We start from the raw sequence: 23,425 nt of genomic DNA on the forward strand, positions 1-23,425 counted from the left end.
GAAGAGTGAGAATCGTCAGCAGCCTTCATACCCAGGATCTCACGACCCTGAGATCACGACCTGAGCTGAAATCAAGAGTTGGATGCTTAACCGACCTAGCCAGCCAGGTGCCCCCCTTTCTCAAGCTTCTTTACGGAACACAGCATCTACTTACTTAAAATTTTGGCCTTTAAGGGTCAGAGAGAAATTGCAGTGTCAGTTCAGGGTCGACACCAACGGCACCTGATTTCAGAATAAGGACTATGTTTGGATTCAGGTAGTTTTCACAGCACCCAGAACTTCCCAAAACGTAAAACTAAGCACCATTTAACGAGTTTTTTTTGGGGGGGGTGGTGGGGTGGTGGCTAGATACAGTCAAAATGAGATTCCAGACTTTTCTCTAACCTCTCTATGCTTCCTAAAAATCAATGAACCTGATCCTATCATTTGGAAAGATCAGGAAGACACAGGTTTTGAGACTTCAAAGAAAAGCCTAATGAAGCCCCGTGTCCTCGGATATTCTGATTATCAACTTCCCCTTTCCCTGTTTTTATGAGAGGGGAAGGAATGTCCTTTGAGGACCCAACCAAAACATGGGGCCACCATCAATGCCTAGGGTACTGGGGCCTCTGCAGCACAGCGATATCCCCCCAAACCCTCCCACCTCAGGGCCATTCCTGCCCCTGCCCATTGATTAAGGTGAGAAGACCCCCTCCAAACATCCCTGCGCCCCTCAAACAGAGGCCTGAATCCTCCTCACTCCTGCCAAGGGGAGAGACATGTGGCCACCAACTTCTCACACGACTTTCTTAAGGCAATAACCTTCACCGGCTGTTCTCTCCACTTTTTATTTTATTTTATAGGAAAATCCTCTAACTAAGGCAGAGTTTTCATGGTTTATTGGTGGCGCTCTTAAAGGATAAAAAAGGTAAATAGGACAGGTAGGTCATTGCAACTCTTTTTGAAGTCATGAGGCAGTCCCTTGATCTGAGTTACACATCCATTCATGCTCATGGCTCAGCCCAGGGTAAAAAACCATGAACATTCAAACTGACAGTCCAGTTTGCCTTTGGGGTAGCTCACAGCTTTGGAATATTATTAAGGTTCCTGGGCATTCCAGACTGGACTCCCTAGAGGTCAGAGGAAGGCACCTTGCTAATATTTCTACAAAAGGGCTGCTCGTAAGGAAACCAATAGCCAAATCTCTGTCATGGGCCAAAGGGATGTTCTCACAAATGATCATTTGTTAAAACTGACCAGAGATGCCCGGCCTTAGGCCCCAGACAAGGAAAATCAGTATTAGAGATCTAATAATTGAAAAATAATAACATAATAAATAATAATAATTGCAAAATAACAAAAAAGAGAGCTCTGCTTCGGACCAACTAATTCGGCCTTCCCAGAAATTCCAAAGTTCCCACTACTTACAACTGCACACGTATTAAACCATTGGTCTGCTGACAAAATGATAGCGTGTATGAACCAATATTGGTGAGGAAATATTAAGAAGGCAGACAATGTGTGTGCCTCACTTGACCCCCCACCCCTCCGTCCAAAATAACGATGCAGGGAAACCTGTTTCTGTTGCTGTAGGGGACTTTAAATTACCTAACGGGTCATTCGAGGTTTGCACACGAGTTTCATAAAGTTTTAGTCATGGTCTGTATGTTTCCTCACTGGACTGAAGCTTTCCCTCACAGGCCACTGCCTCCTCGGTGGCTAAAATTCTGTTAGGAGAAATGATTCCCACCTGGGGAACTCCTCTGGACCTTCGTAGTGATCGGGGACCCCATTTTACCAGTCAGGTGCTTTGAACATCTGCACCGTTTGGCGAGTTATAGGACACTCTAATTGTGCATTCCACCTTTGATCCTCAGGGTTTCGTGAATGGACTAAAGGTGCTAGGAACATTCCACTGGCAAAATCTGTAGCTCTCCCAAAACCTTGGCTTGAAAGCATTGCTTTTTGCTTTCTAAATCTCAGCTCCACACCTACTGGGATAGTCACGGGATGTCCAGGTGCTTGGTTCCTTCCTCCTTTTGTAAGAGAACTCTAGCTGGTCTTAAGGAGTGTGTTAACCTGAGAGGTAAGTGTGCTCCTCCTCCTTGCTGACCTAAGTCCCTTGATCTGTAGCAGAACTAACTGACTTGGAGATCTGCAGACCACTGGCCTTGAGAAGGACCAGAAATTTGCCAGGCTCTGCGGTTGCTGTAGACCTTGCCCTTGACCCCACAGATCCCAGTACTCCTGCACATCACAAAACAGGACCCAGCTCCCTGAGCATGGACAGAACGTCTGTATCTGTAGCCAGCAGCATTGCATCTGCCCGTGATTGAAAAATATCACAGGCCACTGCATTCCCTTTGCTGATGACCCTGAACTTTGGAAACCTCAGCGCCAGGTAGAAACCTCAGAGTTTGCCTTTTGGACAAGAGCCTGCCTTCTTCCCACGTGGTCAGCCTCCTGAATAAAGCTCATGTTCCTTTCCAATCACAAACTCGTCTCTTGGACTGTCGGCCTCTTGAACGACCAGAAGCCCAGCCCGAGTCTGGTAACACGTTGGCCCACTGTTGGTAAGATACACTTCTGTGCTGTAAAGGCCTAACTGCTTCTATGAAAACAGCCGTGCTTCAGTAGAACAATCTTTTCAGTGTGCTCTCCTGGGAGATGAAGACCTTGAACATCACCCCTTTGGTCTATTGGAAAAGACACCTCCAGAAAGATTCTCTTCAACCTTGCACTGATTAACCAACACTGTGTGGCCAAATACCAGCGAACAGATTCCTGGACTCACATGACTCATCCAAAGAAAGCACCAAACCCTGACTGAGCCTGCACCCCATCTGGTGACCTGAAATTAAATATTTCCTGGCACCGAAGCAGACAACATCTGAAGGGATCCGTGGGCCAGGCCTGTGAGAAGTTTCCAGGCTCAACAAAGTCTGTCTTTTTCATTTGGAAATTAACGGACTCTAGAGTCTTACTCAAAACTTACAGTTTCTGGATTTTCAACTTCACTATATTATTAGTAACATCTCTGAGTTCCAGCACTTGTTTTGAGATAATGATGCTGCTTTTAAAAGTCTTGGAAATTTTTCTGCTTTGCAAAAAGTTCACCAGTGATTGCTTGTATTTATCCATCAGGTGTAGCTTCTAAAATGCACGTGGTGAATTTCAGGGGGGACCCGGAGGTGTCCACTGTTCTGTTCTCCTGAGTGCTTTGAGGGACTCCCAGGAGAGATATGTGACTCTGGGGTTGGTCTCTGAAGTGGGACTTTCCTTCCCTGAGCTGGAGTGAGGGCCAATAAGTAGTTTCAGATGGCTCCTTTCCGATCTAGGATCTTGTTTTAAAACCTCATCACGCAATCTGGAATGGTCATGTTCCTTTTGATTTCTGTACTTACTGCCTCTCAAATCTTTGTAAAAACACTGTACCCAGTAAGGACACGATTCTCCACTCACTGCTTGAGACTTCTGCTACCTGTCCTTGTTATTTGAATGGGATGGGAACTCAGTAGGTTTCCCATCTGCACAATGTCCCCACCTCCACGGGCCACGAGGGAAAAAAAAGGCCACGGAACTATGAAAACCTGACTCTTGCTTAGAGGTGCTTCTGGAGAAAGATCTTGATCAAAAGGCGAAAATGTAGAAACAAAGGAACACCTCACTGAAATGGGGTGGGGAAGATAGACTAAGAAGGCATACTACTCAGGGTCAATCACAGGCCCCAGCAGAAGAATCATCAATTACGGTCATTAAGAGGGAACCAAGGACACTGAATTTCCTTTAAGAAATCCACCATCGCAGCAACTCAGCCACCCGGGACCCATCATCACACTGGACTTGTACTTTCCTTGAAAACAACCCCTCCCAACCTCCTCTTTTCTCCTTCAAGTTCCTCTCCTTTGTTTACAATGGGACTTGCCTGCGGTTTCCTAAGTAGTTTGTATGCCCCGAATTGCACTTCTGTTATTCCTGAATGAACCCATTTACGCTGGTAAATAACTTTCACTGTTAAGGTTAACACAGTAATGACTCCATTAACAACCCCCTCTCCCCAGCACTGTGTGGGGCTGTACTCTATATCATAAGCCCCCTCCATAACCCTGTAACACCCCCATATTTTATATGCAGAGAAACTGAAGCTGGGGGAGACTACTTATTTGTCCCAGGCTTAACATTTCCAAACTCCAAACCCAATAATCTCCTTCTTACTAATTCAAAGTTTGTTGATTTGAAGAGAAGATTTTAGGCCTCTTATCAGGGATTTCCAGGGCTATAGAAAACATCTTATTTACCCTCCCGCTAAGCTCCTGGGAACCTGTGGCTGGCTGAGGGCTGGCTCTGAAGCTTTCCGAGGCAAAACACACAAGGATTCTGATCTTCGCAAGGCACGGAGGGGGAAACACACGCACAAGGAGGTTCTGATCTTTGCAAAGTGCAGAATCCTCCCTTCTCCCAAGTTGTTAATGCATTGAGAAGGTTGCAAGACTGTTTTGTAAGCAAACTCAGTATTTTGGAGAACATCTCAGGCAGCTCTACTGGCAGACGCTCATCAGGACAGAGCTGAAAGCTGCCTTTCTTCAAGCACGGAGCTCACGCCTGCAGGTTTCTTGGTGGTGCGGAGGCCATGAGAGCTTAGGGACTGCAGAAAGACTCTGGATTCTGACTCTGCCACATGGGAGCCTGTGACCCTGGGAAGTCACTCAACTGCATTGAATCTCAGTTGCATTGTTTATTAAAACAGGCACAAAATGCCTTCTGGTAGGGGGCTTTCATACAGATTACATGAGACGGCATTTCTGAGAGGCCCTCCTGGAGCAGGCTCTTAACATACCTGGTTGCTTTTCTGCTTTTTGGCTACCTGGAAACGTGGCCCCTTGACAGCATCCTCTCTAGCGGAAGAGCTGCAGAACATTCTTCAAGCCAAGACTCCGAGAATGACCCCGACTGGCAAGAATCCTTCAGGCTGTAAGAATAAGTCCGTTGTGGAGGACAATCAGCTGCTTCCAGAAGAGAAGCCCAGGGGATAAGGTGTAAATTAGCGATCCTGCTGCTCTGAACACCTTCATACCATTACGCCCTCCAGTTCCTGAAGAATACGGAGGGAGGGTGGTAACGGTACGGTATTTTAGAAACCGTGTGTCTTAGAACACGGTCCTTCCTGGAGGCTGCGGCGGCATCCTCTCCCTCTTGCCTTCCCTTCTCCGTGTCTCCTGAGGAGGAGCTCGCGGACGGAGTGTGCAGGGACCAGTGTCCCGTCACTGGGAGGCCAGGAACCCGCTGCATGTCGGGGAGGTTTCTGGACACTCCGTGCTACTATAGAAACTATGAAAGGGATTAAGTCTTACTTCCTATTATACTCTGGCCCAAACAGCAGCCGTATATTGTATGTACGTATATATATGTGTGTGTGTGTGTGTGTGTGTGTGTGTGTATGTATGTTTCAATGCAAAAAAACTGCAATACTGTTCAAGGAAATGGTCTCTTGTTTTCCTGAAATCTATTAACGGAGCTTAAACCCCACAGTCTTTTATTTTGGCTACTTAATTCAGTCCCCTGGTTGAAAAAGTTAGGCCTATTTATAGCCTTTGGTCTAAACTTTAAAGGTGAGCTTAAAGGTTTTTGTAAGAAAAATAAGTTCACATACCTTTTGGGGACAAAATAGAAGCTGAAAATGACTCTGCCATTTACATTTCAAAAATTCTACCCATTCTTCTGCAGCTTACCCGCCAAGACTTGAAGGCACCGCAGAATCCCTCTTCGGCCTAATAGAATTACGGTCATGTCCAGCACACGTCCTACTGGGAGGGCTGGCGGAAAACAGATTCTCTTTGCTTCAGCAATGCCAAGGATGCGACTGGACTACTGGCACCGGCCAGCATGGCCCCTGGGTACTTGACATTCCCTTTTCTTAAATCTGGGACATTGGATGGTGCTCCTTTGTTCTCACTTCATTCCTGGGCTCCTTGTTATAGTCACTAAGGCTCAAAGAGCTTAAATAACCTCCCCAAGGCCACCCAGTCCGGAACGGCAGAGGGGGCGGGGACCCAAAGCCATCTGGGTCTGCCTGCAGAGGGGTCCACGGTGAAAATGCAGCACCGCTTTAGCACAGGTAAGGAGTGGATCTTGGGTGATGGGGGTACGTCAGGACGTCGGACACATCATTGCTTCATAGATGTTTGCTGAATTAGGAAACAGATGCACAGGTGAGTGGGAGGGGCCATCACACCCCATCCCCGGACCAGCCCACAGCTGGGGGGAGTGGTTTCTCCACTACGGCTTCCAGCACACTGTGCTGACTTCTGCCAAAGCGCGCATTTCTTCCGCCTGCCTGGAGTTTCACAGATGTGCTGCTCCTGGAGTAGCTCCTGAATTACTCAAGACACACGGATGGTTTGCGTAGGAAAAGACACGTGGGTTCAGAGGTGCACCTGGAGGCTGATGTTCTCCATGCTTTTTGCTAGGCGGGTGCTCTGAAAACCGAGAGCGGGCATCTGTGGGAGGAGAGTCTGGCCACCAGCCCAGCCCCGACAATACCCTTAAGACAACTGATGGAGGGTAAGGCTTCCCCCTACGCTCAGTCCCCAGGGACTGAAACCCTCTGCTTCCCCTTGCGTTTCTGTTGGTTCTCTCGTGCTTTCCTCTAGTCGATTGTGGGGGGTTTCAACAGATGTTACCTCCACCAGGCGCTTGCACCTGTCCTTGCCTTTTTACTGTTCCGCTGCCATGCCCTGGTTTCCTGCTTCTCCCTTCGCTTCCGAATACTGCACCCTGCAGAACCACCTTGCTCCCAGGCAGATCTCCCTCAATCAGAACTTCAAATGCATTTCCACTTTCCCATCTTTATCTGTCATGTGCTCCCCACTGGCAACTACTTAACCGAGTAAAATATTTTTCCCCCTTGAAATTCAAGGTCCAGACCTATCTATCCAGCCCTATATATCCCTGATATTTGCTTCGTTCTACTGGGAGCCCTATGGAGGCAGGATACTAGCTCCTGCATATTTTTATCTTCTTTGCAGCATCTTGAACAGGGTCCTGGATGTAGCAGGATCTCAGTGCATATCTGTTTCCATTAATTTCACTTGGTGTAACATCCACAGCATGCACTAGACCCCAGGGGCAAGACTGTGGACCAGACCTTCAAGCAGTTGGTTTGCCAACACTCGGAGAGAAAAGCAGTGATCAGGACATTTGCAGAAGGACGAAGGAGGACGGATTTGAACGCATCAGCAATTCTGCTAAGGAGGACATTCCGTTTATTCTGGATTTACTGACTCAGGTCAGTGTCCTTCTCTCCCCCCTCAACTATTGCCACTGTCTTGGGTGACTTCTCCATGGACGTGCAGTTCCTCATCCTAGCCTTTCATCAACTCTTTCTCAAGGTCAAAGTCCTTTACTTCCTTTCCTCTCTGGCTGTGCCACACCCTGGGCTTTGTCCTGTCTCCCTGATCCTGCCTACAACCTTGATCCACCATTTAACCCCACTTTGGCCATCATCCTTAGTTTCTCTGCCCCGCCTTCTTTCTAGCACACCTGCCATTGATACTACCAACCACGTTCCCACTTCTGCTCCAGGACTGTGGGGGAAGCTCCCTGAGCCACACCGACCTTTGCCACTACCATCCCTGCTCCTGTTCTATCAATTCCTTTCCACTGGCGTTTAAAGCAACAAGAAAAAAAATCGCACATTCACTTCTGGGTCCTACCCTCTTTCTTTAAGCTCTGCACTGCCAAAAATCTGGAAAGAGTGGGCTCCCCTGCTGCCCCACTGCCTCAGGTTCTGCCTCACTGAAAGCGGTGCCTCAGTGTCCGACACCACAGCCGCTGAACGCATGTGGCTACCTAAATAAAACTCAGTAAAAAGTAAAATTTATAGAAGCCCCATTTCAAGGGCTCAATAGCCACAGGTGATGCAAAGACAGAGTATTTCCATTATTCTAGAAAGTTCTACTGCACAGTACTGGTCTATGCCACTCCCAAATCGCTCTTCCTCCAGGTCTTCCTGTTTCAATAAGCAACATCCCCATTCATCATGTGATCCGAGCCTCTTTAAGGAGCTGTCACTGTGGATTCTTCCCTCTTACATACTCCAGTGTGTACACTTCCGTTCAGAGACATAGCCTGGAAGGTTCTTCTTCTACCCGTCCCTCCCCCACCCAGGCCATCAGATACTCCACCAGCTACTCCGTGGTACTCCGTAGTCCCCACATGCTCATTCTCCCTACAGCACACACGGTGGGCTTTCCTCAAAGGCACAACCGCCTGGTGACTTCTGGGTAAAGTCCATCCGTGACTTCCTCTGCCTTAGAGATAAAGGTCAAACCTGTGGACAGGGCAGCCGCCCCTTCAGATCACGTTCCTAATGGCCGCCGACCCCTGCCCCATCTTTTGCCAGACTCCGTTTGCCCTGCACACTGCAGCCACCCAGGGCTTCCTGCAGCCCCAAACACGGTGCTCCCTCCCAGGCTTTTACTTCTGCAAGACCCTCCATATAAAGCAGTCTCCCGGCTCACCTATATGCCTCTTGCTCAGTCTTCATGTCTGAGGCAGACACCACATGGTTTCAGATCCACACCCCCGCCCCCACGCCAAGGCCAGGTTCGGTGGCTCTTCCACCCATGTTGCGCCCGTGTTGATGCCGTCATGTATCTTGCCACCCAGATACAGGGCCAATCACAAAGGCCAACAGGGTCGTGGAATCTGATTTCTCGGTTGACCCCTCGTTAACAGTAATGGCGGTTAAGCTTCTTGGGTGCTGCAGGAAACGGAATCAGGCAATTGCAAAGACCTCTCTGAGAAGCTGCTTTTAAGGAAAAGATGAAGCTACCATATCCTGCTAGAGTGGAGTTCTCTAGACTCTGGTGACCCATAAAAGGGAAACAAAATCAATATCGTGGGTCATGACCAACTTCTTAAAAAGCATGGAAGAGAAGAGAATACGTACATATCAAGGGTACTATTTTTGTGAAATTTTTGTCTCAGCTATATTAATGCATATGTATGTGGGTACTGGACCATGATGTAAAACTTATCTCTCACTGGGGATCAGTCACAGAAGTTGGAAAATACGATTCTGGAGAATGCCTGGCTGATTATTCCTACAAACATGGAACTGCTTTAGGGCAACATACAAGGATCTTAACAATGTCACATTATACAAGGGCTATAATTTTCCATTCTGCTTTCAAGTGTCCTATAATTTTCATTACCATTTCAGAAATATTTTACAAATCTTTTTTTTTTTTCATTTTGTGCTATCAAGTTATTCTAAAGGGTAACTATTTTTTTGCTGTTTTTGTTCTTACCAGCTATTTTTGGAGTCTTCGGCATCTGTTTAGAGGTACAGAGATTCCCTTAGAGCAACTCCACAGATGGGGGAGTCCCACCTTCCCCGGCCAGCTTGCAAGGAGATTCCCAGGAAGAGAGCTGTGCCCATTTACCTGGGCCAGGTCCACGGAAGGTGTGAACCCATTAGGTGTTCAATAAATATTAGTTTGTTGAATGAATGTGTATGTGAAACTCCTTTAACATTTATAGAAATAAGGGTTCCCAACTTGCTATCTGATGTTACACAGGGGTGTAACAGCAGGGGTGAGACATTACGATGCATGCATCCTTGGCCCTCCCGAGTAGAAGGGGGGAAAAAAAAATCAACATGACGATTACCCTGTGGTTATAGAATTCTACAAGCCACTACAACAGGGAGTCCTAAATGTTTTAGTTTCAATTCCTACTGAACTTGTCTTAACTGGGTATCTTCATACCTAGGGCATTTTTGTTTCCTACAAGATCAAAGTAAGATAAAAAATGCCACTTAAGTTTCCCTATGTCCATATCCATGGCTTGGTCATGGTGGATAGGACGCTGAGACCTTGTCCTGGGCACAGGAAGAAGGTCCACAGCAGCCCGCTGGAAATATTCTGCTACAGTACGAGAAAGGAAGTGAGGGGCTGCATTGGCCCAGGACTTGCCATTCCCCAGGGAGGACCTTATGAACGACCAGAGGCTGATGGTTCTTCTGGATATCAGGAATTCATCTCATTATAAAAGTGACATGCACCTACCTATTCCTTCAAAATTTTAAAACATTTAGAAAATAGGATTTATATATTCTTACCCAGACAACAACATACCATGTTTGTTTAGCTTTCTAATATTGTTTCATGTTTATATTTAAAAACACTTGAATATATAGTATATAATAGACTTTTCCTCCCCTTCCATAGATCATGTGCCCTTTCAAAGTCTATACATACTTACCAGAATTTTAGAGGGGGCCATAAATCCTACCGGGATTCTGAATCATAATAGATGTAATTAATTCCCTGGCTGCTGGACGTTGGGTAGTTGCCAATTTTTCATGTTTTACAAACATTTTCATAAATATTTCTAGGGCTGAGTCTTCGTGTGCGTCTACAGTGATAGACTTAGAATAAGGAGTTTAATTTTTACTCTAAAAGTACACACCATGGTTATCTCCCTTTGCACATTTATTTACCATACAATGACCATTAAAGAAGACCACTAGTCTTCAAGGGGAGACGTTACCCTGTTTTTATCTTGGTCTTGACAAAGGGATGTTCATAAAGCAACAGAGGTCTAGAGGGACATGGGTGGGGCATGTCTGGCAGCTGAATTACCCAGTGAGCCACTCCAGCTTCGCCTCAGCCTGTCCTAGGACCCAGGGAGAACCATGGAATATTCCTCTGCTCTATTTTCTCATTTTAAAAATGAGAGGGTTAGACTTCATTCCTTTTATCCATACCAAACCTTGGAATGTACGTTCCGTAGCACAAAGGTCACCTTTGTCCCATCCTGGAAACCCAAGTTAAATAAACTCAATCAGTTTGGAACAATTTAAAGGGCGCAAAGTTTCCATTTGTGAAGCGTTGTAAGATTGCCTCTCTGTCCCAGCTGGCGGCCCCATAAACGAGGAATTTCACGAGCTGCCCAGGGTTTGCTTAATGAGGGAGCCACGTGACGCCATCCAGTGTTTTTCCCTTTGGTGCCATCACTCTCCCCTTCTCATGCCTCTGAGAATTCAGTGTGACACAGAGACAGAGTTTATATAACGGAAAACTTGGTGGTATCCAGAGAGAGCTAGGTCTCAACCCAGAGCAAAAGGTACAGATTTAAGTTTCTCTTGTTTACTAATAGTTATTAAACTGCAGAGAAAAAAAAAGAAAACTCAAGAAATGGGACAAAGTCGCAGACTTTTACTCACCTCGGTATAAGCATCCAATTCATTACTGAAGGAATAAAGAGAGCAATACATACCCAACAAACGGAGGAGGAGGAACAGGACTCCCAGGGCGTAAGACTTGAGTTCAGGGCTGACTGTCCTACATGCAAAGAGATGAAGAGGAGAAAGGAAAAGATTCTTATCACTCCACTTTAATTAACAGACCCCAGAGTCCTCCACGGCAGTCCATCAGAGCCATTCTTCAGAAATTAATAGTTTTGGGGGGGTCCTTTTTTTTTTTTTTTTGGCTTTCTGTTTAAAGTCTGAAAAGCAACTAACTGCAATGACAAGATAAGTGTAGGAACTTGAAAGTGTGAATAATGGGGCTAATCTTGTCCTTGGAAGGAAGACATGCAAATGCGGTCCCTTAAGTCTTCATTGAAAGGCATTTTGCTTTTGCCAGGATAGGAAAACATCTTAACTTGGTAGGGTACATATACTGGGGAAATATGAACTGGGAAGTCCATGTCTCTTATGCTTCACAAACAGCACCATGAACAGCCTCGTCCTTCCAAGATTATTCTGTGAAATCAATCAGATGAGCATTGGCTCGACACCGCAGACAGACCACTTGCAAAAATAACCCATTCATCTATATCCAATGCCACTACCTTTTAAATTGGAAAAGTATCTTCATAGGGTCTTGGTTCTTTGTTTTGAAATGACTCAATCACCCTGGCTTTGGTTTCTCTAGAACAGTCCATTAGAATGAGTCTCTTGCACATTTTCTAGAATATTCTCAGGGTAGAACATTTTCTGGGATGAGTGTGACAATAGAGGTGGTTTGGAAGGGATGACCATTCCAGATAAAGGGGCCCTCCCAGCTGATAACACATCTTTTTTGAAATGCCTCTTCCCCTTAAAACCAGTATTAATTCAAGGCTTATCCTCTCTCCTTGAGTCCAGGGGTGACCTGCTCTTGTTCATCATGAGCACATCATGGTGATGATGTACGGAGTAATATATAAATTCTAGTGGGGTGGAGAGGGGATGAAGGGAGATGTATTTGACACCACTGGCAGAGAAACTTCCCCTTATGCCATTCCCATCCTAAGCCCCTAGGGGAAATCCAGTGGTAAGTACACAACTATGACCCCTGGAAGGACTTGGCTAGACCTAAAACCAGCCCAGTGTAGCTCACTGGACTCACTCTGAAAACACAAGGAGGCTCTAAGACCAGAAAGACCCATGCAGCACAGGGAGGACCTAGGCAATCAATTCTGTAGAAAAAAATGTTAGAAACAAAGTCACCACTGGTTATCTTCAGTCCCCTAGGATATCTACTACCCAGGATACATAACCTGACTGTTAGATTTACTAGCTAAAAGTATATTCTAACATGACCCCAGAGGTCATTCATCTCACCATCCAACGACCTACCACCTGGTTCAAGCCTTAGGTGGGCCTGTCTTTGGCTTCTTGGCAGAGCGACCAAAGGACATCCTCGAACCCAAAGGAACATGGATGTAGTTTTTAGAGTCTTGGCCCTATTTCTAAGATTTCCAGTGAAAACTAAAAATGTGTTATTCTTGGGGAAATACCCATTTCTTCTTAATTATAAAGACTGATACAGGCCAGCAGGTCAAGACTTTCTCTGAGTGATGGAAAAACCATTCTTCAGCTGATGAAGCCAGAGACCCAAACAACATCAATGATGAGTTCAGCGTTTCTGGACAGAAGCCAGTTCTCTTCAGAACATACTTGTTTCCAAATCTAAGTTCTTCAGAGCTATTATCGGCTCCCTGGATCTGCTTTCTGCACATTCCCTTGAAGGTACTGAATTGAAAGACACCCAAATAAAGGCAAATTCTTCTTCTCAAGCAAACGTGCTGGCATAATAAGCTAGAACACTTATCACTTGAAATTTGCTTTCCTTTCAGCTCTCCTATCACTAGGAATAAAATGAGCAAGGTGCTAAGATCTCCTGTTATATCCCGTTGGGGAACCGGTTCCCACGGGGGGAGTCCTCCTTCTCAGAACAAGCTATGCAGAAATGCAAGGTTTGGGTCTGAATGTTACTGAAAGGTCTGTGCAAGGCCAGGGGTGGGGGCTTAGGTCTACAACTTAGGGACCGATGACCTTGAGAATACGGCTTAAACACTGTCGGAGCCTCCACCTCTCCATCTGTAGAAGGGGAATGCTAATCAGGATGTAAACACATAATTAAAACAGGAGCACAGCGCTGGCTCCAAAAGAGGGGCTCAGTGAGGGTCAGTTTATCTTCTCACCTAGGGGTGCTCTGTGCACTAGAGTGGGGCCATCACTCTGGCACGGGGTAAGGCTGGCACATGCCTGGGCTGTGCCCTCGCGTCTGCCTAGATCATCTAGGATGGCAAAGTGGACTGGGATGGTGACGGAGTAAGGGGCTACCCCGTTCACCTTGATGGACCCGATGTGCGAGTCTGTGCTCTCGCAGACCCCAGCAGAGCACGGGGTTATGGGGTGGCCGAGACCCAGTCTAGGTCATGCAGGCCACCTGCTGCTGATCTTGCCAAAGGAATCAAAAGAGGTTCCTGAAAATCTCCAAGAGCTATTTATCAAGCTGGACTTGGAAGTGATTAAGATTTCACCTTTCTGTGTTTGCTCTGCCAGTCGCGAACAGTGAGCTGGCTTTTTTGTACGGAAATCATGGAGAGCAAAGAAAGGGGACTAGTCACTGCTAATGGTCACGAAGGTCATTCTTCCTGCACCTTGGTGCCTTTTATATGTGGCCAACACAATAGAACTTCACGGGAATTTCTAAAAATGAAAAATAACTTACTCAGAACACAGCCACCCCAGACCCATACCTAGGACCTGACGGGCTTTGTCCACATGCATATTCTACATAATCAACCGCTGTATATAATTTAAATGCAATAGTTCACTCCACAAAGACTTTTCACATTCTTAAGGATTTTCATTATCCCATTGAGCTATGGTACAGTACTATAATTTAATTCATTATTTCAATTCAGGTTTTTCTGCTATTATAGTTAACATTGTAATAAAAATCTGTCTGCACAGAGCTGTTTTTCTGGTAGAGTAGTATTTTCCTAAGTGGCGAGAGGCAGGGTTACCTTATAAAAAATCGGAACACTTTTATGACTCTTAATTCACAATGCTAGAGTGCTTCTTTGAAATCAGAGAGATGGGCTTTTCAATGCCCCCAGCAGTGTGGGATTTGACCAGCATTGCTACAGCCCTGCAAGCACTGGGCGTGAATATTTAACACTGATTTCTCAAGTTTAGTAAGTACAGAATGGCACGTTGTTATTATTGCCTTAATGCTTCTGCACATTAACAAGGCTTTGCTAATGACCTCCTTGAGAACATAAGCACTTTGCAGAAATACTCTTCCTTAGGAATTCATAACCGAGACCGGGAAACACGGTGGGCATGGGGAGAAAAACGGAGCTGGATCAAGCAGCTGGGGACGTGGGTCGGCACAGGTCACACTCAAGCCTTGCAGTCCTACTTTTATTTCTAGGCGCCAGGAGTGAACGAGCCACATCCCAGTAAAGGGGGGGGGGTGTGTTTGGTGTCACTTCCTGTGTTTCAACAGAGACCCTGGGTTATGGAGCATCTCACTTCTAGGTTCCTCAAACAACTCTAGATAACTTGGCAGATGTACACGTTACTCAGAAGATGACTCCATAGGTCCCCTTGGAAGCAGCGCCCCTGCCCCCAGGACAGGTCCCGAGACACAGGGAGCCACAGACTCTGGATGCCCTCTCCAGCCATCTATTTGTACAAGAGAGGTCACGGGTGGCAGATCCGTGGCCTCCCTGGGACCCACAGCACCGCAGGAGGCCAGCGGGACCAATGACATCACTCCCCGGCCCCAATTCAGAAACACCTCTGAGGGAAAATGCGCCCAAGGTCAGGTGACGGATCAGCAGTGGGACGGGAGATGGACTTGAGGACTTGGCTAGTCCAGTGCCATTTCCGTCTTATTGCAATAATGCTGCTCTCTGTAAAAAAAATCGAAGCAGGACCACGGTTCCTTTCCAAATCACCTGCAGGGTCTACTCTGGGGAGGATATGAAGGTGTATCCTAGCCCTTAGGCCACGCTTCCTGGTCTCTTGTGAGGTCCCGTCAGATGTAACGGACCCCTATCAGCCCGGGGAAGCTGGCTTCCGAGACGCACAAGTACCTGACGTTCTGGCCGCCTGAGGACTGCAGGCGCCCACGAGGTAGGCAGGGGCAGGGCAAGAGGGGAGCCTGGCTCGCGAGTCCCCGGCCCTGAGCTTACCTGATAAGGATGATGACCGAGGGTGTCTGTGCCATGGCCCCGATCATGCTGCAGACACACATCACACACAGGAAGGTGAGGAAGGCCTCTTGGCACCCGGGACTGGGGCACTTTCCAGGAACCACAGTCGTGTTCTCAGGCGGGACGGTCGTGAGGCACGCACAGCCGGTGAGATTCTGAAACGCAAGGGGTTCAGCCCTTTTAACTGGGGGCAATCTCCCGTTTCCGAGCCCAAAGCCATCCATCAGCTGGCGCTGTCACAGCCTAATTATGCATTCTGTGGCATTCCATTAATTAGGCCTGAATAAACGAGTTAGCTTTTTAAGAAGGCTGCAAAACACACGCAAATAAAGGAATATTTACAGGGAGGAGAGCCCGTGCCCCATCTCCTGTGTGTTTCAATTCCACGTTCCAGAATCCCTCCAGAAGCTGTACCCTAGACAAACGGGCCCCCCAATACAATTAGAGAGGAAACTGCGCCTTCCCAATATGATAAAACATTGCCAAATTAACGTTACAATGCCTTGCCAATTTGTCCTCTCTTTTATGCCGTGATAATTACAATGAAGTGTATTAAAAGAAGTAAATCAGGTAACCTGCATATTGTTGTTGGTTCAATGCCCAGGGTGGCCCTTGGAACAAAGGACGTGCATTGTCATGCACCAAGTTGCTGCTCTTGTGGGGCCCTTGGAGGGGGCAGCTTAATGGGAACATTCTCGCGCGGCAGGGTTAGCAAAGAGGGCTAAGAGATGCCAGGAGCTTGCAGCAGACCACGCGCGGGCAGCGAGCGAAAGCCCAAACCAGACACATTTATTAATACTTGATCCAAGCAGGGGGAAAAAAAAAAAAAAGGACTGCATTCCATTTGATCTTGCGGCGGATTCTGGCCCAGCTGCCCCTGCTCCCAGGCGTGGTCTGGTTCCTCCTTCATCATCAGAGGAATTTCTGATGGCAACGGGAGGGGCAGGGGCGGGGAGAGGCCGTGCCAAGTGAGCGCCAAGCCAATTAAGGTTCGATAATAATAGTGCAGAGGCCTTTAATGAATACAATCATAAATGATTCATTGCTTTTCTTCTCGGGACTGCTTGGCTTTCAGAGCACACGCCAAGGAAAATCCTCCTGAGGGTCAAACAAATCCCTTTGGGCTTGCACATGCCTCCTCCTGTCTTCGTTCCTCTCCATCCTCCCTGTCCCTTTCCTCTGCCCACAGAACACAGCATAGGTGGGGGTTTGCTCATCCCCTCAAGCCACAGGGGATATTTCAGGGGTGTCCAAAGGCTCTTAGGTGCCCCCCCATTCCATCAGGGTCACCCCATCTGGCTGTGCTTTGCACAGGGGCTTCTACCCATGGGGCAGAGGTGTGCGCAGACAGGGTGTGGGGCTGGACCCTTCTTCCTAAGCGTTGTGCCCAGAGCAGGTGCCTCTGTGCAAATGACCCGGTCCCAGCACCCTGCGGCGTTTACTGTAATTCCCCTGAGGTGCTGGAGACTTGCCTCTGTGCCCCTTCCCACACACCTCTGCCTGCGGGCTTCCTGGCGCTTCTGTAAAATTCACCTCCTTCTGGGAGGCCACCCCCTGCTGAGCCATGAGCCAGGGCCTTTGTGGGCCCCTGAGGAGGACCGAGTCTGAGGGACACTCTCCTGAGCACTTCACGAAGCTGAAACACAGCCGGTGAAGCTTAGCAGATGGCTTTAGAGGTCCTCTGCGAATGATCTTCCCCTGCGTTGGCCAGGAGGCAGGACTTCTCCCTACCCGCAACTTAAAATGCCCCTTCTCTCCCTACTCCGGGAAGGAAACCGTCCCCCCGCACACCCTCCCCGATCCCAACCTCACAGCCACACTCCGCTAGCTGTCTACACTCACCACCTCATGCCCCTCACTCCAGCTGGGCTGGCTTCTGTTCCCCACAGGCAGGAACCCGATCCTGATAAGCTCCCTGGGGGCCTCCTCATCCTGACCCCACCATCCACTTTTCTCTTCCTGGAGCCCCCTATGGGCGCATACCCATGAACCACTTTCCTCCCTGGCTTCCACAGCCCCGCAGCCCATAATCCTCCCAGACGCACTTGACCTGTCCTGCCCCAGGGGCTCTGAGCACGTTACCATCTCCAGGCGGAATCTGGGATCAAATGCCCCGAGCTGGATTCTGCCTGCCAGCTCGGCACTACTCCTCAGCTACGCTGGGAGCTATTTCCCCAGAATCCCCTTCCCTGCAGGGATGGGAGCTGGACAGGGGTGCAGGGGTGGGGTGGGGTGGGGACATGGATGAGATTTAGAAGGCAGAAGTTAAGCAGAGGCCACCACCTTTCACAAGGTCAGACATAGGGATGATACCACATTCGGTGGAGGTGCCCCGAAGGGCCCGGGTGGCCGTAGCATCCGTGTTCACACCTGCCCTCGTTTCTGCCTGTCCTGCTGACACCAGAGGCCCCGTGCCCACCTCTACTGATGTGGTTGTTTGCCCACGGACCTGGCCAGTACCCCTTTTGTCTCTCTCAGCAGCCACGTGAACAAGGCTTCTTGGGATTTTCCCACAAGCCCCCACGTTCCCACCTGAGCAGGAGCTTCTGGGGATGGAGTGACTGTCCTCCGATCCTTCATCACACTCCTCCCAGATTTTAATTCCCCAACTCGCCCATGTTCACAGTAGCTCCAATTCCCACACTAAATTCTTTATCTCCAACATACTTGTGGGCGCTGTTTTCCTGACCGAACCCTGAGAACCCCCCACCCCAATCTCCCCTATCTCTGCATCTCTTACCTGAGAAGTGATACCCTATTAATTCTCTGGAATCCCTTATTCCCATGTCCGATCTTTTTTCCCTCATGACTATGGGGCTACGGAGCCCAGATACCACTGTGGTTTTTCTCCCTAATTTATCCTCAGCTCTCGAGGACAGGGCTTTCCCCATGACAGGGAGTCAAGAGCTATTTATCGAACAAATGAACAGATCTCAAGTCCTATTCATTTCACCGAATCCTAATTCCTTCTCAAACCCTCAAATCCTTCTGTCTCTGATTCCTGCCATGAGAAAAGAGAGGTCTGAGTCTGGGGGAGCTGAGAACCACATGGACCCAAAATGAGGAACAGGACCCTTGGGAACGGCCGTGGTCCTGCTTCAACAAGCATCCTAAGAAGTGAGCACTGACTCGGCCTCTTACAAATATGATGTGAGTACCGGAACTGAGGGGTCGGGGCCAGGACCCGGTGAACGAACCAGGTGATTGGTGAGCTTTCTTGAGTTTAAAAACTAATCTGTAACTGGGACCTACGCTCAGTCCTAGAGTTTTGCCCCATACTGACGCGGGCTCAACTGCAGTATATTTACCACGAAAGGAAAATGCCGGGGTCCTCTCTGCTCTAGGAAATGGACCCACCCCGGATTCGGTCCGTGCTCCTGCCCCTAACGGAGTGGGATCAAAATGAGACCTCTTTCTCCCAGACTGTCTGACACAGCGACTGCCGGGCCCTGCCTGGTCCAGGGGGTGACTGTCTCCCTGAAGCCAGGGTCCTGGGAATGGAGTGAGTGGACGGCCAAACTGAGGCCCCGTGGGATCTGCAGCCGAGACCAGGGGAGGGAGGTGATGGGGCACGAAGCCAGGGAGAGGGAGGAGACAAAAACAGGCCAAGGGCAGCTGTGGGCTGACTGGACAAAAACGAGGCACGCGTAGGGTCATTCATGCCGGAAGTGGAAATACAACCAGGGAAGACGCCAGCTCGCTGGTGCTCAGGAGAGAAGCTGTAGAGATTCTGGGCAAACCTGTATTTACTTATTTCGACTCCATTTGAGAAGAGCTGTGGAAGAGGCTAGGGAGGAGGTAAGCCAAAGGGTCTGAGCAGGGACTCGTGAATGGGTTTCCTTTTTGGGCGGGTGACTCAGTCTGACACAATGACTGGGAACCCCTGGGTGGTCCCGTGGTCTGCGGGGGGAGGGCCAGCTGGGACTTCCCTGCGACCCTTCCAAGAAGGAATCTAAGGGAACAGGCAGAGCCTGTGGCCATATCGCAAGAGATGGGGAACATCGTTCATTCGGGCTTGGGTGACACCAGAGCTGGGCCTGGATGTCACATGCTAAAGGACGTGCGGAAACGCTGGGTCCAGAAGAGCTCTTTGGGAACACGTCCACGCGTGGTGGGAAGAACCATAGACGAGGACCACACAGTGTCGTCTTCCCCATAGTTACAACAGGCGACTTCCCACTGATGGGGTTTCAGACTACTCTCCCATACAGAAAGGAAGCGGGGGGTGAGGACAGCCTTTTTGCTGATATTATCCGGACATCTACACGGAAACCCTTCAACTTGCAAAAGCTCCAAGCAGCAGGAGGCTGGAAAATCCAGAGCGGACCTGGGTATGACAGGATAAGGACCCACTCTGCTGAAGGGAGGCCGGGGGCTGGGATGTGAATTCTCACCCTGTCTGGATTTAACGGTCCCATCCGGCTGGCGGCAGATGGGTCTCAGAACCCACCTGTTGACGGTCACGGCCTGAGTGAAGGGGCAAACCCAAAGTTCTCCTGGTGTCCAGTATGTTCAACTGGTAAGAAAGTCCACCAGGCTCCAGGAGACTGGTTTACCGTCCCTGATCTGGAAAACGCCCTGTTTCAAAGGAACGTCTTCCCAATTTGAAAGCAGTCTTCTCTGTCTGGTGGCACATACAGATGTGTGTGTGTGTGTGTGTGTGTGCGCGCGCGCACGCATGTGTCTATGGTCTGGTTTTCCCAGAAATAAGTGCGTCTTGATAGATCACGCTGACAATCAGATGGCCTCTGTGCTCACAGAGGACCCGGCCTGGCCTTTGGAACCACTGCTGACCCAGAGAGCAGAGCGGGACAGACTCAGAAATTCTACAAGAATTTATCCTACAGACAGACGTGCCCCTATAGGGGACAACACGACCTATGCACAACAGCAGCCACAACTCTGTTTTCGGGACCTAATGTCGTGCGGCAATCTGAGTGCCCATCACAGGGACCGGTGACCTAGGCTCCAACAGATCCCCACGCCGGAAGACCACACAGCTCTCAAAAAGGCAGGAGCGACAACAAAAACCCCACACACGAAGTACAGAATAAGACCTTAGAGATGCATAAAAGTCCAGTCAGATATACAAGAAACTAGAAACAGTCATTACTTGACTTGGCCGAGTGATGGGTCGGAGGGTAGGTGAACGGAAGACAGCGGTGGAAAGAAGAGTTTCCACTTTTTTACACTTTTTGATTTCTGAACAATACAAATCTATCATCTACTAAAAAAAAAAATATGAAGAACTCAAGAACGTTACAAAATAAAGAAGAAATCAATGAAGAAGACAGCACAGCCACTGGAAACTGTACTCCGAGGCCACACTCAGTCATTAATTTAGACTGAGAAATGTTTCTGCTCACATAATGATGGGGATAAACAACTACAATAAAACCGGAGACCATGAAAATAGAAAAATTACTCTTTAGAATCTTGGGCTAATTTTCTATGGATGCAGGAAATCATAAGCATGCTATTTTGACAGCTTGTGTTACAAGAGAGGAAAAAAAAACACTTCTCAGCAGTGTTTTTCAAAAATACTGGCAAATGAACCTGTTTGCGCTTGGGTCTCCACACCCCCACCCCCCGCCACGTGTAATACCGGATGCAGCAATCGCTATTAATGGTACAAATCAAGCTGATTTCCAGGTTGAAAGAGGACATTTCCAAGGGGACAGGTACGGGGGTGATGAGGTTAGAGGCACGGAGAGTCTGCTGTATTGAACAGTAGGGAGTTACACCCAACATTCGAGAACACTCTTTCTGGTTTTCCTTCTGTAATGTATTCAGTTCCTTGGCAGAAATGACAATTTTGATTAAAAGCGGGGCCCTCGTTCTGTAGCTTGGGGGGGCAGGGGAGGGAGGGAGTTTGCCACCAAGAGTACTGAGACGCGCACTGCCCCGTGCGGCCACCTGCCAGACCTCTGATCCCCTGCGCATGACAGCCTAATAAGGGAGGGACAGATAGGGACATTTTCCTTCCAGCAGTGACATGTTCCTATGTGTCCCAGACACCTATGATTCCCTCGTGATCCGGCCAAGTCCTTCAGACCGTCTCCTATCATTCATTACTGTCCTTTTGGAGCATAGACTCTCTTTGCCGCACCGGCCCAACCCAAGCTGGTATTTTTAGGTCAAGACCTCCGAGCTCATCACGAAGGGCACCAGCAACCCACGTACCTCAAGGCAAAGGGGATATTGAAAAACTGCAAGAAGAAATATACTCTCATGTCCCCTTTCAGGGTCACTGGATGAAGGATAATAGCCAGGGAGAAACATCCTGCGATGAAAGCAAGACGTCCGTCCACCTTCCGCTCCCGTAACCTGTAACGCAGGTGCTGGAACACATCTGGGCAGAGCCTTAATTATCTCCCCCAGAAGGGGAGGCAAGGGCTGGTCTTCGGGGAGCGGGAAGACCCACGCTTGGCTCCAGCCACCTCGGGGAGGAAGTGTGGGCAGAACACAGAAGAGGAAGGATGTGGCTCATGGTTGGGCACCAGGAATGTGCACCAGGCCACTACGCGTCTCCCTCTTTCTCCCTCCCCTGCAAATGGAACTGGTCCCCAGAGCACAGGGTCCAGGGCAGACACACACGGCACATGCTGTAATGTCCTTCTGTGCCTCTCCACTGCCAAATACCCACTCATCCTTCACGACAAGGATCCTGCCGCCGCTCTTCCTCTGAAGATACTCCGGAAATATCCACATACTCCCTTCCTGCCTCACCTGCTCCGAACTAATTCCTGGTTCCCTCCAGGTTCACTGATCTCTCCACGTGTCTGCTTCTTTCTCTTAGAATGTAACCACCTATCCTTAAATGTCGGGTTATTATTTTTTTTAATAAAAAAGTTTTCTCCTTACTGAAAGAGGGATGTATGCTCATTTTAGACCATTTAGTAATTTGCAGAAAATGTGAAAGAAACATATAAAAATTAATTTTTTTGGTCCCTAGCCAGAGGTAATGTTCTGTGAACAGATAGCTACGTATCTTTTATAAAGATCTTTCTGTGTAGAGATGTACAAATATTTAGATTTTTCTTTTTCTTTACTAAAAGGGATCACAATCTGTATATTGTTTTAGAACATGCTCTTTTCACTTAATAGCTCAGCTGTTGCCCACGGGTGTTCCTTTGTCCACAAATTCTATCAATACATTATGTCTCATCTCCTCGTAAACACGAGCTCCTACCTTTCCAGCTCTCTATCTCTAATGCCTAGTCCAGGGCCTGAGATATAGAGTGGATGTTCAGAGTGACAACGCCCTAGTTGGGACTGATTTCAGAAATGGTCACGTCTTCTGACAAGCCACGGCTGGAATGAATATAGACTTTTACATCAGTTCTGGGAAACGGGGCCAGGCTCTACCAGAGAGCTTGCAAACTCCAAACCTTTGAGGGCAAGACAGGAGGAAGAGAAGAAAACTGGTCCAGGTATAAGGGGTGAGCAGGGGTGGAGACTTTGGCTAAGGGGGACCGGATGTTGGCTAAGGGGGGATCGGATGTCTTGTCTGTAGACTTGACCATTTCTGAGCTCCAGACAATTGCTGCCCTGTGAGGGTGCCGGGTCAGGTCCTGTCTCACCCAGCTTGTACAGAGAGGCCAGGAAGCCTGATTTGTGTATGAAATGCACAGACTGCTTAAACCATGGTTCAGACCCCAATAAGCCCACGTACGGGGCAGAGAGGGGCTGTGAGCAATCAGTTTGCTTTTTCTGTAATAGGCTCATATGGCCCTTCGAGTCACCAACGTGGTTTCTCCGGGGCTTGGCCACATAAAGGTGGGAAGGAACAAGACAGGGTCAGCTCAGACACTGCTTCTAGAAAGGCACAATTTGAGGAATCCATCCCTTCTCCTGGAGCAGCGGTTCTCGACGGTGGGGGATTTGGCCCCCAAGCAGAACCTATGGAAATATCTGGAGATACAGGTCGTTTCACAAAAGA

The 23,425-nt window shown here is 48.4% G+C and overlaps 1 protein-coding gene across 4 annotated transcripts in view; it reads right to left on the reverse strand.

Annotated features, from left to right (window-relative positions):
• Positions 1-23,425, reverse strand: part of SLCO3A1 (solute carrier organic anion transporter family member 3A1) — a 301,019-nt gene that overhangs the window by 15,396 nt on the left and 262,198 nt on the right. For all 4 annotated transcript variants that reach the window (XM_044231113.1, XM_044231112.1, XM_044231111.1 and 1 more), the window contains exons 8-9: positions 15,463-15,638; positions 11,263-11,327 (exon numbers count right to left, since the gene is read on the reverse strand). In XM_044231113.1, coding sequence (XP_044087048.1) covers positions 11,263-11,327; positions 15,463-15,638 — 241 coding nt within the window. The remainder of the gene's footprint in view (positions 1-11,262; positions 11,328-15,462; positions 15,639-23,425) is intronic.

The sequence above is a fragment of the Neovison vison genome, chromosome 13, assembly GCF_020171115.1.
Source record: "Neovison vison isolate M4711 chromosome 13, ASM_NN_V1, whole genome shotgun sequence".
Lineage (NCBI taxonomy): Eukaryota > Metazoa > Chordata > Mammalia > Carnivora > Mustelidae > Neogale > Neogale vison.